The sequence below is a fragment of the Gadus chalcogrammus genome, chromosome 9, assembly GCF_026213295.1.
Source record: "Gadus chalcogrammus isolate NIFS_2021 chromosome 9, NIFS_Gcha_1.0, whole genome shotgun sequence".
In the NCBI taxonomy this organism is placed as follows: domain Eukaryota; kingdom Metazoa; phylum Chordata; class Actinopteri; order Gadiformes; family Gadidae; genus Gadus; species Gadus chalcogrammus.
Window position 1 is genome coordinate 12,258,425 of NC_079420.1, and position 12,367 is coordinate 12,270,791.

The 12,367-nt window shown below is 53.0% G+C and overlaps 1 protein-coding gene across 2 annotated transcripts; it reads left to right on the top strand.

Annotated features, from left to right (window-relative positions):
- Window positions 1–7: 7 nt before the first annotated feature.
- Window positions 8–11,325, top strand: si:dkey-246g23.2 (solute carrier family 66 member 2). 2 transcript variants are annotated; one of them, XM_056599654.1, is made up of 6 exons: window positions 8–264; window positions 526–587; window positions 1,823–2,065; window positions 2,887–3,020; window positions 8,899–9,115; window positions 10,985–11,325. In XM_056599654.1, exons 3-6 carry the CDS (start codon window positions 1,854–1,856, stop codon window positions 11,157–11,159), a joined length of 738 nt encoding a protein of 245 aa, XP_056455629.1. In that variant the 5' UTR covers window positions 8–264; window positions 526–587; window positions 1,823–1,853; the 3' UTR covers window positions 11,160–11,325. The 2 variants fall into 2 exon arrangements, with proteins under 2 accessions (XP_056455629.1, XP_056455628.1); XM_056599653.1 differs by having other exon boundaries at window positions 10–264; window positions 486–587; window positions 10,985–11,324.
- The last annotated feature ends 1,042 nt before the right edge of the window (window positions 11,326–12,367 follow it).

A 12,367-nucleotide genomic window follows, 5' to 3' on the forward strand; every position in this document is an offset into this window, starting at 1 on the left:
TGTGTGTGTGTGTGTGTGTGTGTGTGTGTGTGTGTGTGTGTGTGTGTGTGTGTGTGTGTGTGTGTGTGTGTGTGTGTGTGTGTGTGTGTGTGTGTGTGTGTGTGTGAGAGGCGCGCGCGTGTATGTGTGTGGGAGAGAGAGAGGCGTGTGTATGTGTGTGAGAGAGGCGTGTGTGTGTGAGAGAGAGAGAGAGTGAGAGTTGGCTGCCGTTGTTTTCTCTCCTGAAGTTGGGGATCTCCTCGGACCTCCAGCTGGTTACCGGAGGTGAGGAGCAGAGGATTAAAGTTACTGAGTTAGTTGTGGATGATGAACTGCTTATGATCACAATAGTTATATTATATAATTATATAGATATATGGTGGAGAGCAGCGCCGTTTGAACAGCAGTAAGAACCAGTTCAACCGCTCCAAGGATCACTGGATGACTGTTGACTTAGAACCCGTTTCCTCAACTTCTGGTATCATTGTGGTTGTCTGTTTCTTTAGTGTCGGCTGTTATTCTGGTTTTCTGATTGGAGCTCCTTAGTGTTCCTTCCTGCTCCTGATCCCCCCTGAAGACCCCCGTGCGAACCAGGACACCGTGTCCAGGTGAGCAGAAACCTGAACCGAATTAAACTAACTGAACTAAGGCACCGAGTAGAGGTCTGAATGTACGGACTGCGGATCGAGTTTCTGAAAGAGGCAGTTTAAAAGTTATGTTTCTTATACGCAGTTTGTTCGCATGTAAACGGATTAAATGAACCGCACTGCGTGTGTTCCACTAGAGGGCGCTGTGAGCAAGAAAACGGGATGGGAGGAGACAGACTCATGAAAATATGGACAGCTACACATCAGTAAAGGGAAGCATAGTTTGAATGTGATCCGAGGGTACACCCACGTGACCGGGGGTCCGGGTGTAACCCTAGCAGAACCATCTGCCGGGGTCTGTCTCCGGTCCTCTAGCCCAGCAGCAGCAGCAGCAGCAGCTGTCTCTGGGTAATCAGACACGCTGACAGGCCGAAGCTCCATGACCTCAGAGAGAGATGGACTCACAGCCACCTGCAGAGCTTCAAGTTTGATGGTCCAGAACCCTCTGGTGTCCCGGTAGGGGTCTAGGGTTCCCAGTGGGTTTCTGGGTGTCCCAGTAGGGGTCTAGGGGTCCCAGTAGGGCTCTAGGGGTAGCAGTGGGGGTCTAGGGGTCTAGGTGTCCCAGAAGGGGTCTAAGGGTCCCACATAGTCCTGCCCCAGTGCGGTGGAACCCCACCCAGGGTCAGTGAGCACATAGCCTCATGCCGGAATACGTGACACAATAACAGAATCAGTTGGTGTCACCAGAGCACTCTGTGACCACTTCCTCTTCGCTGATCACACAACCAGCTGAGGGGCCGATGGGCGGGCCCCCGTCGGTGGGCGGGCCCCGCGGCCCCTGGTCCTGAAAGATAAGCTCCCCTGCTTATTGTGCATGTGTGTGTGTGTCTTTCTGTGTGCTTCTGAAGGTTTTAAGGAGCCTCCCCTCCCTCCTAGCTCCTCTCCTCTGGGTGGTGTCGCCTCTCCTCCTGCACCCTCTTCTCCTCTCCTCTCGGTGGTGTTCACCTGTCCTCCTCCACCCTCCTAGCTCCTCTCCTCTGGGTGGTGTTAACCTCTCCTCCTCCACCCTCTTCTCCTCTCCTCTGGGTGGTGTCACCTCTCCTCCTCCTCCACCCTCTTCTCCTCTCCTCTGGGTGGTGTCACCTCTCCTCCTCCACCCTCTTCTCCTCTCCTCTGGGTGGTGTTCATCTGTCCTCCTCCACCCTCCTAGCTCCTCTCCTCTGGGTGGTGTTAACCTCTCCTCCTCCATCCTCCAGGTCTCCTGCTGTGCGAGCGTCCGATGAGATAATGGAGGTGGAGGCCGATCTCCATGGCAGCCAGCCGATGGAGTCGTCTGTGGGGGTGCTGTCGGTGGTGGCGTCGTGTGTGATGGTGTTCGGGGGGGCCCTGCCCTACCTGCCCCAGTACCAGGAGATCCTGAGGAGCAACGACACCACCGGCTTCTCCACCCGCGTCTGCCTGGTGCTGCTGCTCGCCAACATCCTGCGCATCTTCTTCTGGTGAGCACCACCCACTGGTGGAGTCATGAACACCCTGTGGTACCAGCACCACCCAATGGTGGAGTCATGAACACCCTGTGGTACCAGCACCAACCACTGGTGGAGTCATGAACACCCTGTGGTACCAGCACCAACCACTGGTGGAGTCATGAACACCCTGTGGTACCAGCACCACCCAATGGTGGAGTCATGAACACCCTGTGGTACCAGCACCACCCACTGGTGGAGTCATGAACACCCTGTGGTACCAGCACCAACCACTGGTGGAGTCATGAACACCCTGTGGTACCTGCACCACCCGCTGGTGGAGTCATGAACACCCTGTGGTACCAGCACCAACCACTGGTGGAGTCATGAACACCCTGTGGTACCTGCACCACCCGCTGGTGGAGTCATGAACACCCTGTAGTACCAGCACCATCCACTGGTGGAGTCATGAACACCCTGTGGTGCCAGCACCACCCGCTGGTGGAGTCATGAACACTCTATGGCAGTGGTACTCCAATAGGGGTACATGTCCACCTAGGGGTATGCTGGAGTACTGCAGGGGGGACTGCAGTACTCCTCACTTCAGAGACCATGTGTGTGGACCAAGGAGCTACAATCAACAGAATCCTCTAGTCTGATCGTATTTAGAGTCTCTTATCTCTGGTAGCTTCTCATCACTGGGGATGAGGTTTCCTGTTCACCCACTGATTCGCCGGGAGGAGACCTCTGAGGTTTAACACCAGTTTGGACGTACAGATGGACAGAACGCAGAGCTATAATCTGTCTGTCTCCCTCCCTCCCTCCCTCCCGCCCTCCCTCCCTCCCTCCCCTAGGGTGGGGAAGCAGTTCGAGCTGCCCCTGCTCCTCCAGAGTGTGGTCATGATCTCCACCATGTTCTGCATGTTGCGTCTCTGCTGCCACGTCCACAACTCCAACCGCGTCAGCACCAAGCAGCACCGCCTCTCAGGTACAGCACGGGCTCACCTCCATCACCTCCACTACACCTCCATCACCTCCATCAACTCCACTACACCTCCCTCACCTCCATCACCTCCATCGACTCCACTACACCTCAATTACCTCCATCACCTAAAGAACGTCCCTTACACCTCCATCACCTCCACCACACCTCCATCACCTCCTCTACCTTCTCTACACCTCCATCACCTCTCCTAAACCTCCATCACCTCCATCACCTCCACTACACCTCCGTCACCACCCCTAAACCTCCATCACCTCCACTACACCTCCGTCACCACCACTACACCTCCTTCACCTCCACTACACCTCCATCACCTCCATCACCACCAGCAGCGGGCCGCAGAGAGAGGGCGACCTCGTGAGGTCAGGGCGCTCCCAGGAGCCTCAGACACAGAGACGTTGATCATAGGGCCGCAGTGTCTCCTCCCCCCAGGAGGGGGTGCTGTCGGAGCGCGGGAGGCGGAGGCTGTTTACCGCAGTCTGCTTCCTGTTTGGATCGAAAGCGTTCAGCTCAGTGAGAGGATCAGGAGAAACGTTCAGTGGTCTAGTGGTCCCCTGGACTCACCCTCAGGGGGAATGGATGAACGCTCCCTGCAGCCAGTGGTGACTCTGAGTCAGTCGTGAGGGTGAATGGATGAGTCCGTCGTGAGGGTGAATGGATGAGTCCGTCGTGAGGGTGAATGGATGAGTCCGTCGTGAGGGTGAATGGATGAGTCCGTCGTGAGGGTGAATGGATGAGTCCGTCGTGAGGGTGAATGGATGAGTCCGTCGTGGGGGTGAATGGATGAGTCCGTCGTGAGGGTGAATGGATGAGTCCGTCGTGGGGGTCGGCTCTGTCGGAGTGGGGGTTCGGTTTGAGCTGGTAGGGGTGGAGGGTTGGGTTTACACCAATGTGTCGATAGTTCATACTCTCCCCACCACACGTTGACGAACAGATGCTGTTGAATCAGAAGCGTGTGTTTTGGGGTAGAGGGCCGCCTCCGTTTAGAGGTCACTGCAGACCAGGTTGTCACCAAGACAACCGTGGAGCAGGACCGGGCTCAAGATGGCGGAGGAGAGCCTGATGGAAGGCCTCTTCCCGCGGTGCCGTAGACCTGCTCCTCAAGACCTGGGAGCTGGGGGCCCAGGAGGTCTGGGGGGTCAGGGTGGGGAGAGGCTGAGTCCTCCGGCTAAGTGGTGTTCTGAAGACCCAGTAGCCCTCAGACCCAGTAGACCCAGTAGACCTCAGACCCAGTAGCCCTCAGACCCAGTAGACCCAGTAGACCTCAGACCCAGTAGACCCAGTAGACCTCAGACCAAGTAGACCCAGTAGACCTCAGACCCAGTAGACCCAGTAGACCTCAGACCAAGTAGACCCAGTAGACCTCAGACCCAGTAGCCCTCAGACCCAGTAGACCTCAGACCAAGTAGACCCAGTAGCCCTCAGACCCAGTAGACCTCAGACCCAGTAGACCCTCAGACCCAGTAGACCTTAGACCCAGTAGACCTTAGACCCAGTAGACCTCAGACCCAGTAGACCCAGTAGCCCTCAGACCCAGTAGACCCAGTAGACCTTAGACCCAGTAGACCTCAGACCCAGTAGACCCAGTAGCCCTCAGACCCAGTAGACCCAGTAGACCTTAGACCCAGTAGACCTCAGACCCAGTAGACCCAGTAGCCCTCAGACCCAGTAGACCCAGTAGACCTTAGACCCAGTAGACCTCAGACCCAGTAGACCCAGTAGACCTCAGACCCAGTAGACCCAGTAGACCTTAGACCCAGTAGCCCTCAGACCCAGTAGACCCAGTAGCCCTCAGACCCAGTAGCCCTCAGACCCAGTAGACCCAGTAGACCCAGTAGCCCTCAGACCCAGTAGCCCTCAGACCCAGTAGACCCAGTAGACCCAGTAGCCCTCAGACCCAGTAGACCCAGTAGCCCTCAGACCCAGTAGACCCAGTAGATCCTCAGACCCAGTATACCTCAGACCCAGTAGACCCAGTAGCCCTCAGACCCTTATGACGTTATTGGCCTTGTGTTAAAAAAATCCATTGAAAATGTAATAACTGAGCCCAAAAATGTAATACCTGAAGTATCACTTTATTTTATTTTAGATTTCTGGAGAGAAACTGTCACACTTAGCCTTCATATTGCATCTTGCAACCCATACTTAAATACCCTCCAACCTCATAGCCCACTCCACAGGGGGACTTAAAGGAGCAAAGAGTCCATTTGGATTTATATGTAACTCTCAGAGTTCCTTTATAGTACTCATTGTATCCAACCACGCAGGCGAGAGACCACGCAGACGCTTCGAGACCACGCAGTATCATAAACAAAGCTTTACTTTTGCTCTGGGATTCTTGAATCGGCCAAAAGTTTTAGAGTTTAGAGTTTGTTCAGAATAGGTTACTTAGAGTTATGTAGCCCTCCATAAAACCCATTGCATTTGCAGGCTTACTTGTGCTTAGACAGATATCCATAAAGTTTAAAGGCATTGCGAGATTTAGAAAAGGTTGTATAAAAAAAGTTTTCCCATGAAAATATGTGTTAAATTAATTTGACGATGCAAGATCCTCACCGAGACATATATTGCATGTTACATACACCATTAGGAGCAACTGTCTGTTTGTACAACAATATCTGTAAGAATTGTAATGACTTAAGTTAAGACCCAAATGAGCTGATGGCTGTTAAACAAATAACCATAATAAAGAGAGAGGTCCCCAGTACATAGGGCTAGTGGTAATGTGTTTACATGGCTATGCCATCCACTATACCTACACAAATTACTACACTAAACTACACAAAAACTGACACATCAGCACATAAGATTACTGCAAAACCTCTGGAATTACACAAAGTTTGGTGAAATTGTCTTTATAAAATGTACAGATTTCTTTAGTTCAAGAACGGAATGGTTGTGCATGTGTGGATGAGCGAGTGCATTAAATCCGTTTGGGAGCAGAATCTAGAGCATATGCATCAGACAAACATTCAGGTTATTATTATTGATGAATAAAACAGGATCATATGATAATATTGAATAGGGGGCTGCAGCCATATTTATGTATTATTACATTTTCAGCCAAATCTGCAAGCAATCTAATGTCGCTCTGCAGATCAGGCTGGCCCCAAAGCTGGTTTGGCCGATTCAATAATAATATTAGATAATATTAATATTAAGGCTCATACTTAAGTGTGACAGTTTCTTTCCAGAAATTGAAAATAAAATAAAGTGATACCTCAGTTTTTACTTTATTGGCTCAGTTATTACATTTTCAAAGGAATTGTTTAATACAAAGCCAATAATGTAATAACCAACCAATAACGTAATAAGTTATTACATTATTGGCAAAAAGTTATTTACGTTTTGGCTCAACAACTTTCTGCTCCTCCTCTTTCCCTCCTCCTCCTCCTCTCCTCTTTCCCTCTTCCTGCTCTTCCTCTTCCTCCTCATGAATCAGTCCCCCTGCAGTAATTAGCTGCTGCTCATTAAAAGGTCCTCACAGATGTGTGTGTGTTGTGCTTAATGAGGTGTGTGTCCGGGCATTGACCTTCAGCTTTACCTATCAAGGGGTGTGTGTGTGTGTGTGTGTGTGTGTGTGTGTGTGTGTGTGTGTGTGTGTGTGTGTGTGTGTGTGTGTGTGTGTGTGTGTGTGTGTGTGTGTGTGTGTGTGTGTGTGTGTGTGTGTGTGTGTGTGTGTGTGTGTGTGTGCGCGCGCCAGCAGTGCACGTGACGCTGTGCCACACTGTTATCTGTAGAATACAGGAGAGAGAGAGAGAGAGAGAGAGAGAGAGAGAGAGAGAGAGAGAGAGAGAGAGAGAGAGAGAGAGAGAGAGAGAGAGAGAGAGAGAGAGAGAGAGAGAGAGAGAGAGAGAGAGAGAGAGAGAGAGAGAGAGAGAGAGAGAGAGACCAAAACAATGGAATTGATCAGTGTGATTGATCATTGTTGTGTGTGTGTGTGAGAGATTCTTAGACATGACAGCAGGAAGGTTGAGTGAAACGGTGTAAAATATTTTTCTGAAGTGTCTTCACAGAGACACAACGGAACTGTTACCACTGCTGCTGTCTACTGATTATCCTCTCCTCTCTCCTCCCCTCCTCTCCTCTCTCCTCCACTCCTCCTCCTGTGCGTGTCCTAAACTTGGTCAGGTGTGTATGTGTGTGAATTTCCTAAGCTCTGTCAGGTGTGTGTGTGTGTGTGTGTGTGTGTGTGTCCTATGCTCTGTCAGCTATGTCTCAATGTGCCTCCACAACTGTCAGTAATTAAGCCATTCATCAAGTTCACCTTGGGCCACACACACACACACACACACACACACACACACACACACACACACACACACACACACACACACACACACACACACACACACACACACACACACACACACACACACACACACACACACACACACACCTCAGCAGGTCCAGCTCTTATGGTCCCGGCGTGGGGGGCTCTCTGGGGCGTGGACCCGTGAAATGAACATTTTATGAGCCTTTCTTTCTCACTCACATGTTCTCATTTTAGATTTCTGCTGGGAAATGGAAACGTCCTCTACTGGTTCGCCTCCCAGTGTCCCAGTGGAGCGGGGCACTAGCTGTAGCTGGGTGTTAGCTGTAGCTGGAGATAAGCCCTGCTGTCCCTCTAGCTCTAGTGGTGTAGCTCTGCTGTCCCTCTAGCTCTAGTGGTGTAGCTCTGCTGTCCCTCTAGCTCTAGTGGTGTAGCTCTGCTGTCCCTCTAGCTCTAGTGGTGTAGCTCTAATGTCTCTCTAGCTCTAGTGGTGTAGCTCGGCTGTCCCTCTAGCTCTAGTAGTGTAGCTCTGATGTCTCTCTAGCTCTAGTGGTGTAGCTCTGATGTCTCTCTAGCTCTAGTGGTGTAGCTCTGCTGTCCCTCTAGCTCTTGTGGTGTGGCTCTGCTGTCCCTCTAGCTCTAGTGGTGTGGCTCTGCTGTCCCTCTAGCTCTAGTGGTGTAGCTCTGCTGTCCCTCTAGCTCTAGTGGTGTAGCTCTGCTGTCCCTCTAGCTCGAGTGGTGTGGCTCTGCTGTCCCTCTAGCTCTAGTGGTGTAGCTCTGCTGGCCCTCTAGCTGTAGTTTTGTAGCTCTGCTGTCCCTCTAGCTGTAGGGATGCAGCTGTAGCTGCTCTAGCTGTAGTTTTGTAGCTCTGCTGTCCCTCTAGCTGTAGTGATGTAGCTCTGCTGTCCCCCTAGCTATAGTGTTTAGCTGTAGCTGCTCTGGCTGTAGTGATGTAGCTGTAGCTGCTCTAGATGTAGTGATGTAGCTGTAGATGCTCTAGAATAGATGTAGTAATGTAGCTCTAGCTGCTCTAGAATTAGCGGTGTAGCTCTAACTGCTCTAGTATTGGCAGTGTAGCTGAACGATGACCTCATCCATGACTCTGGTTGGTTGAGGCGGTCGGTCTGTCGTCCTGCTCGTTGAAACGGTCAGATGGAGATATCGTCGTGGTAACATCCCGTTGGGCCTGAGGGCTGGAGGCCAGTGGTCCGAGAGGAGAGGGGCTCGTGTTTTGTCACGAGAGGGTGATCAGTGGAAGGGAAGCGGCCACACAGCCCTTCAGGGGCTGAGCTCTGCTGGTCTCGCTTTGGTGATTGATCGTGTAGAGAGAGAGACACACACACACACACACACACACACACACACACACACACACACACACACACACACACACACACACACACACACACACACACACACACACACACACACACACACACACACACACACACACACACACACACACACACACACACACACACACACTCGATCCTAGCACTTGACCCAGTATGGGGACTGGGCCCAGTTTGGGGACTGGAGCCAGTATTGGGACTATAAGGAATGCCCCTAACGCCCTGTACCCGCCCCCAGAACTGGACCCGCGGTACTTCTGGCAGTGGACCATGTTCGAGGACTACCTGCTGTTCTGCCTGCTGTTCAGCGTGGGCTGCTGCCTGCTGACGCTGCTGCTGCTCGACTCGCCGCTGTTCATCGAGGCTCTGGGCGGCCTCGCCCTGCTGCTGGAGGCCCTGCTGGGCCTGCCGCAGCTGCTGCAGAACCTCCAGCAGCGCTCCACCCGCGGCATGAGGTACCTCAGGGCACCGTGTAACACCACACCGGGGCACCTTGTAACACCACACCGGGGCACCATGTAACACCACACCGGGGCACCATGTAGCACCACACCGGGGCACCTTGTAACACCACACCGGGGCACTGTGTAACACCACACCGGGACACCATGTAGCACCACACCGGGACACCATGTAGCACCACACCGGGGCACCTTGTAACACCACACCGGGGCACCATGTAGCACCACACCGGGGCACCTTGTAACACCACACCGGGGCACCATGTAGCACCACACCGGGGCACCTTGTAACACCACACCGGGGCACTGTGTAACACCACACCGGGACACCTTGTAACACCACATCGGGATCCAGATGTTGGAGGAGGCTTTGTGTATGGATCCAGATGTTGGAGAAGGCTGCAGGTCGTGTGTAAAGCTGTGTTCCTTCTTTATTGATGATCTCTGGGCTCGGGTTCCAGTGTCTCCCACTAATGACGAACGCATCCTGCACATTATTAATCAGCATCATTGTTTCCTGATTGCTAATGATGCTCGCGGGACAAGGTCCTGGTGTGTGTGTGAGCATTATCCTTCAGGAAGTGTCCTGCTGATGGTTCTCTCTCAGGCCCCAGAGGGCTGGGCCACGCTCTTATTGTGAAGGCGGTTTACAGTGTGCAGCGTTAGAGGGACAGGTCAGCTGACAGAGCAGGAAGCTGTTAACACAGCACCTCCTCCTCCGCCTCCTCCTCCACCCCCTCCTCCCCCTCCTCCTCCACCTCCATGTGTCCTGGACACCTCCATGTGTCCTGGACACATGGAGGGGAGACGAGGGGTGAGGGGGGAGACGAGGGAGGGACGATGGGTGAGGGGGGTGACGAGGGTGAGACGATGGGTGAGGTGGGAGACGAGGGGTGAGGGGAGAGACGAGGGGTGAGGGGGGAGACGAGGGGGAGACGATGGGTGAGGGGGGAGACGAGGGGTGAGGGGAGAGATGAGGGGTGAGGGGGGAGACGAGGGGGAGACGAGGGTGAGGGGAGAGACGAGGGGTGAGGGGGGAGACGAGGGTGAGACGATGGGTGAGGGGGGAGACGATGGGTGAGGGGAGAGACGAGGGGTGAGGGGGGAGACGAGGGTGAGGTGGGAGAGACGAGGGGTGAGGGGGGAGACGAGGGCGGGACGATGGGTGAGGGGGGAGATGAGGGGTGAGGGGGGAGACGAGGGTGAGATGATGGGTGAGGGGGGAGACGGGGGGAGACGAGCGGTGAGGGGGGGAGACGAGGGTTGAGGGGGGAGGATCTGCTCTTCCTGCTTTAAGCTCCACTTTAGTTGACTTCATGAATAATGAATGGGTTACGAACTCCTCACCTGCCTCACCCACCTCCCTCAGAAACATGTTTCCTTCCTTCTCCCCTTTCCCCTGTCTCTCCCCCCCCCCCTTCATCTAGAGGTCAGCTCCTCCCTCCCTCCCTCCCTCAGAAACATGTACTCCCGCCTCCCTCCAAACACCAAACTATTGTTGACACATTTTAAACCAAAGCCCAGGGTCTCAGAGGGAGTGGGGGGGTACTTCACACTTTGAAGAGGAGGTGTCCCTCATCACACCAAGAGGTGTGTGTGTGTGTGTGTGTGTGTGTGTGTGTGTGTGTGTGTGTGTGTGTGTGTGTGTGTGTGTGTGTGTGTGTGTGTGTGTGTGTGTGTGTGTGTGTGTGTGTGTGTGTGTGTGTGAGGACAGTCCGTCCCCGTTGATCGATACTCTAATCACTCCCCACTCCCTGCGGAGCCCAAGACGTTCTCACTTACTACACAGAGAGAGAGAGAGAGAGAGAGAGAGAGAGAGAGAGAGAGATCCATCCTCTCAGTCTAATGGCCTCTCTCCCCCAGTGTGAAGATGGTGGTGATGTGGACTCTGGGCGATGTCTTCAAGACGTCCTACTTCCTGCTGAACGAGAGTCCGGTCCAGTTCTGGGTGTGCGGGTCGGTCCAGATCGTGATGGACGCCCTCATCCTGCTGCAGGTCTTCCTCTACGCTCCGGACGCACACTCCAAGTTTGGCTGAAGCCGTTGCTATGGCGTCATCATCCGCGTTTGAGCGTTGCCGCGGCAAAGATGGAGCCGTTCCACCCTAAGTGTTTCAGCCCCCTCAAAAGTCAACCCCTCTCACCCCCCCTCCCCCAGGTCAACCCCCATCTGCATAAAATGTGAATATCCCGCATCCCCCCCAAAGGTCAACACCTCTCACCGCCCCCCCCAAACAACCCACCTGCCCCCCACCCACAGGTCCACCCCACCCAGCACCTCCTTTAAGGTGACCACCTACAGGACAACAACGCCCCCCCTCAGTATCATCAAGAGGTGCTCTCCCTATTTTCAAGATTAGTATTATTTTTATAATACTAATCAAGAGGTGCTGTCCCCCCCCCCCCCCGTCCCCCCCCCTCAGGATCCTGTCTTCTGCTACATGAGTCTCTCTCTCTCTCTGTCTCTCTCTCTCTCTCTCTCTCTCTCTGTCTCTGTCTCTGTCTCTGTCTCTGTCTCTGTCTCTGTCTCTCTCTCTCTCTCTCTCTCTCTCTCTCTCTCTCTGTCTCTGTCTCTGTCTCTCTCTCTGTCTCTGTCTCTGTCTCTGACTCTCTGTCTCTGTGTGTGTGTTACACTACTCTGTTACTGACTGGATTCCTCCTGTCCGGTGTTAAGGCTCAGTTATGGTTTACGTTAGCGGACCAATCGCAGCCCTTGCTGCTGCACGAAAGGAAAAAAGATTTTGCAGGCACACGTCAAGTCCTTGCGGGGGAAGCAAGGAGGGTCCGCAATCAAGTAATGGGTCCGTAAGCCCCCTTGCGTTGCTTCAACATGGAACCATAACTAAGCCTTAACGCTTTCTGGGCTGTAGGGGGCGGAGCTCACTGCCATTGGTCAAATCGTCAGATGAAGAGAATCATGTGATCCTGAAGACAGGAGGTCTGTGAGCCTCTGACCTGTGGGAGTGGATTAATGTTAGGGTGCTCAACATAATCACTGGATTTAATGCATTGTACTGAAGTCAGACGTATCAACGTTCAACATAACTGGAGATCTGTGTTACTGCTTTAAAAACCTGCCAAAGTTTGCCTTGCAGAGATTTTGTTCATGAGAAATATTTATCTATTGCTATTTTGACGTCTATAAATGATTTATACTCCAGCAGCTGGTGTGATGTGGTTTTATTTCAGTTCAAATGTCTGTTTTTTCTGGCTGACAAAATTGGAAGAGAGAGAGGAGGAGAAGGGG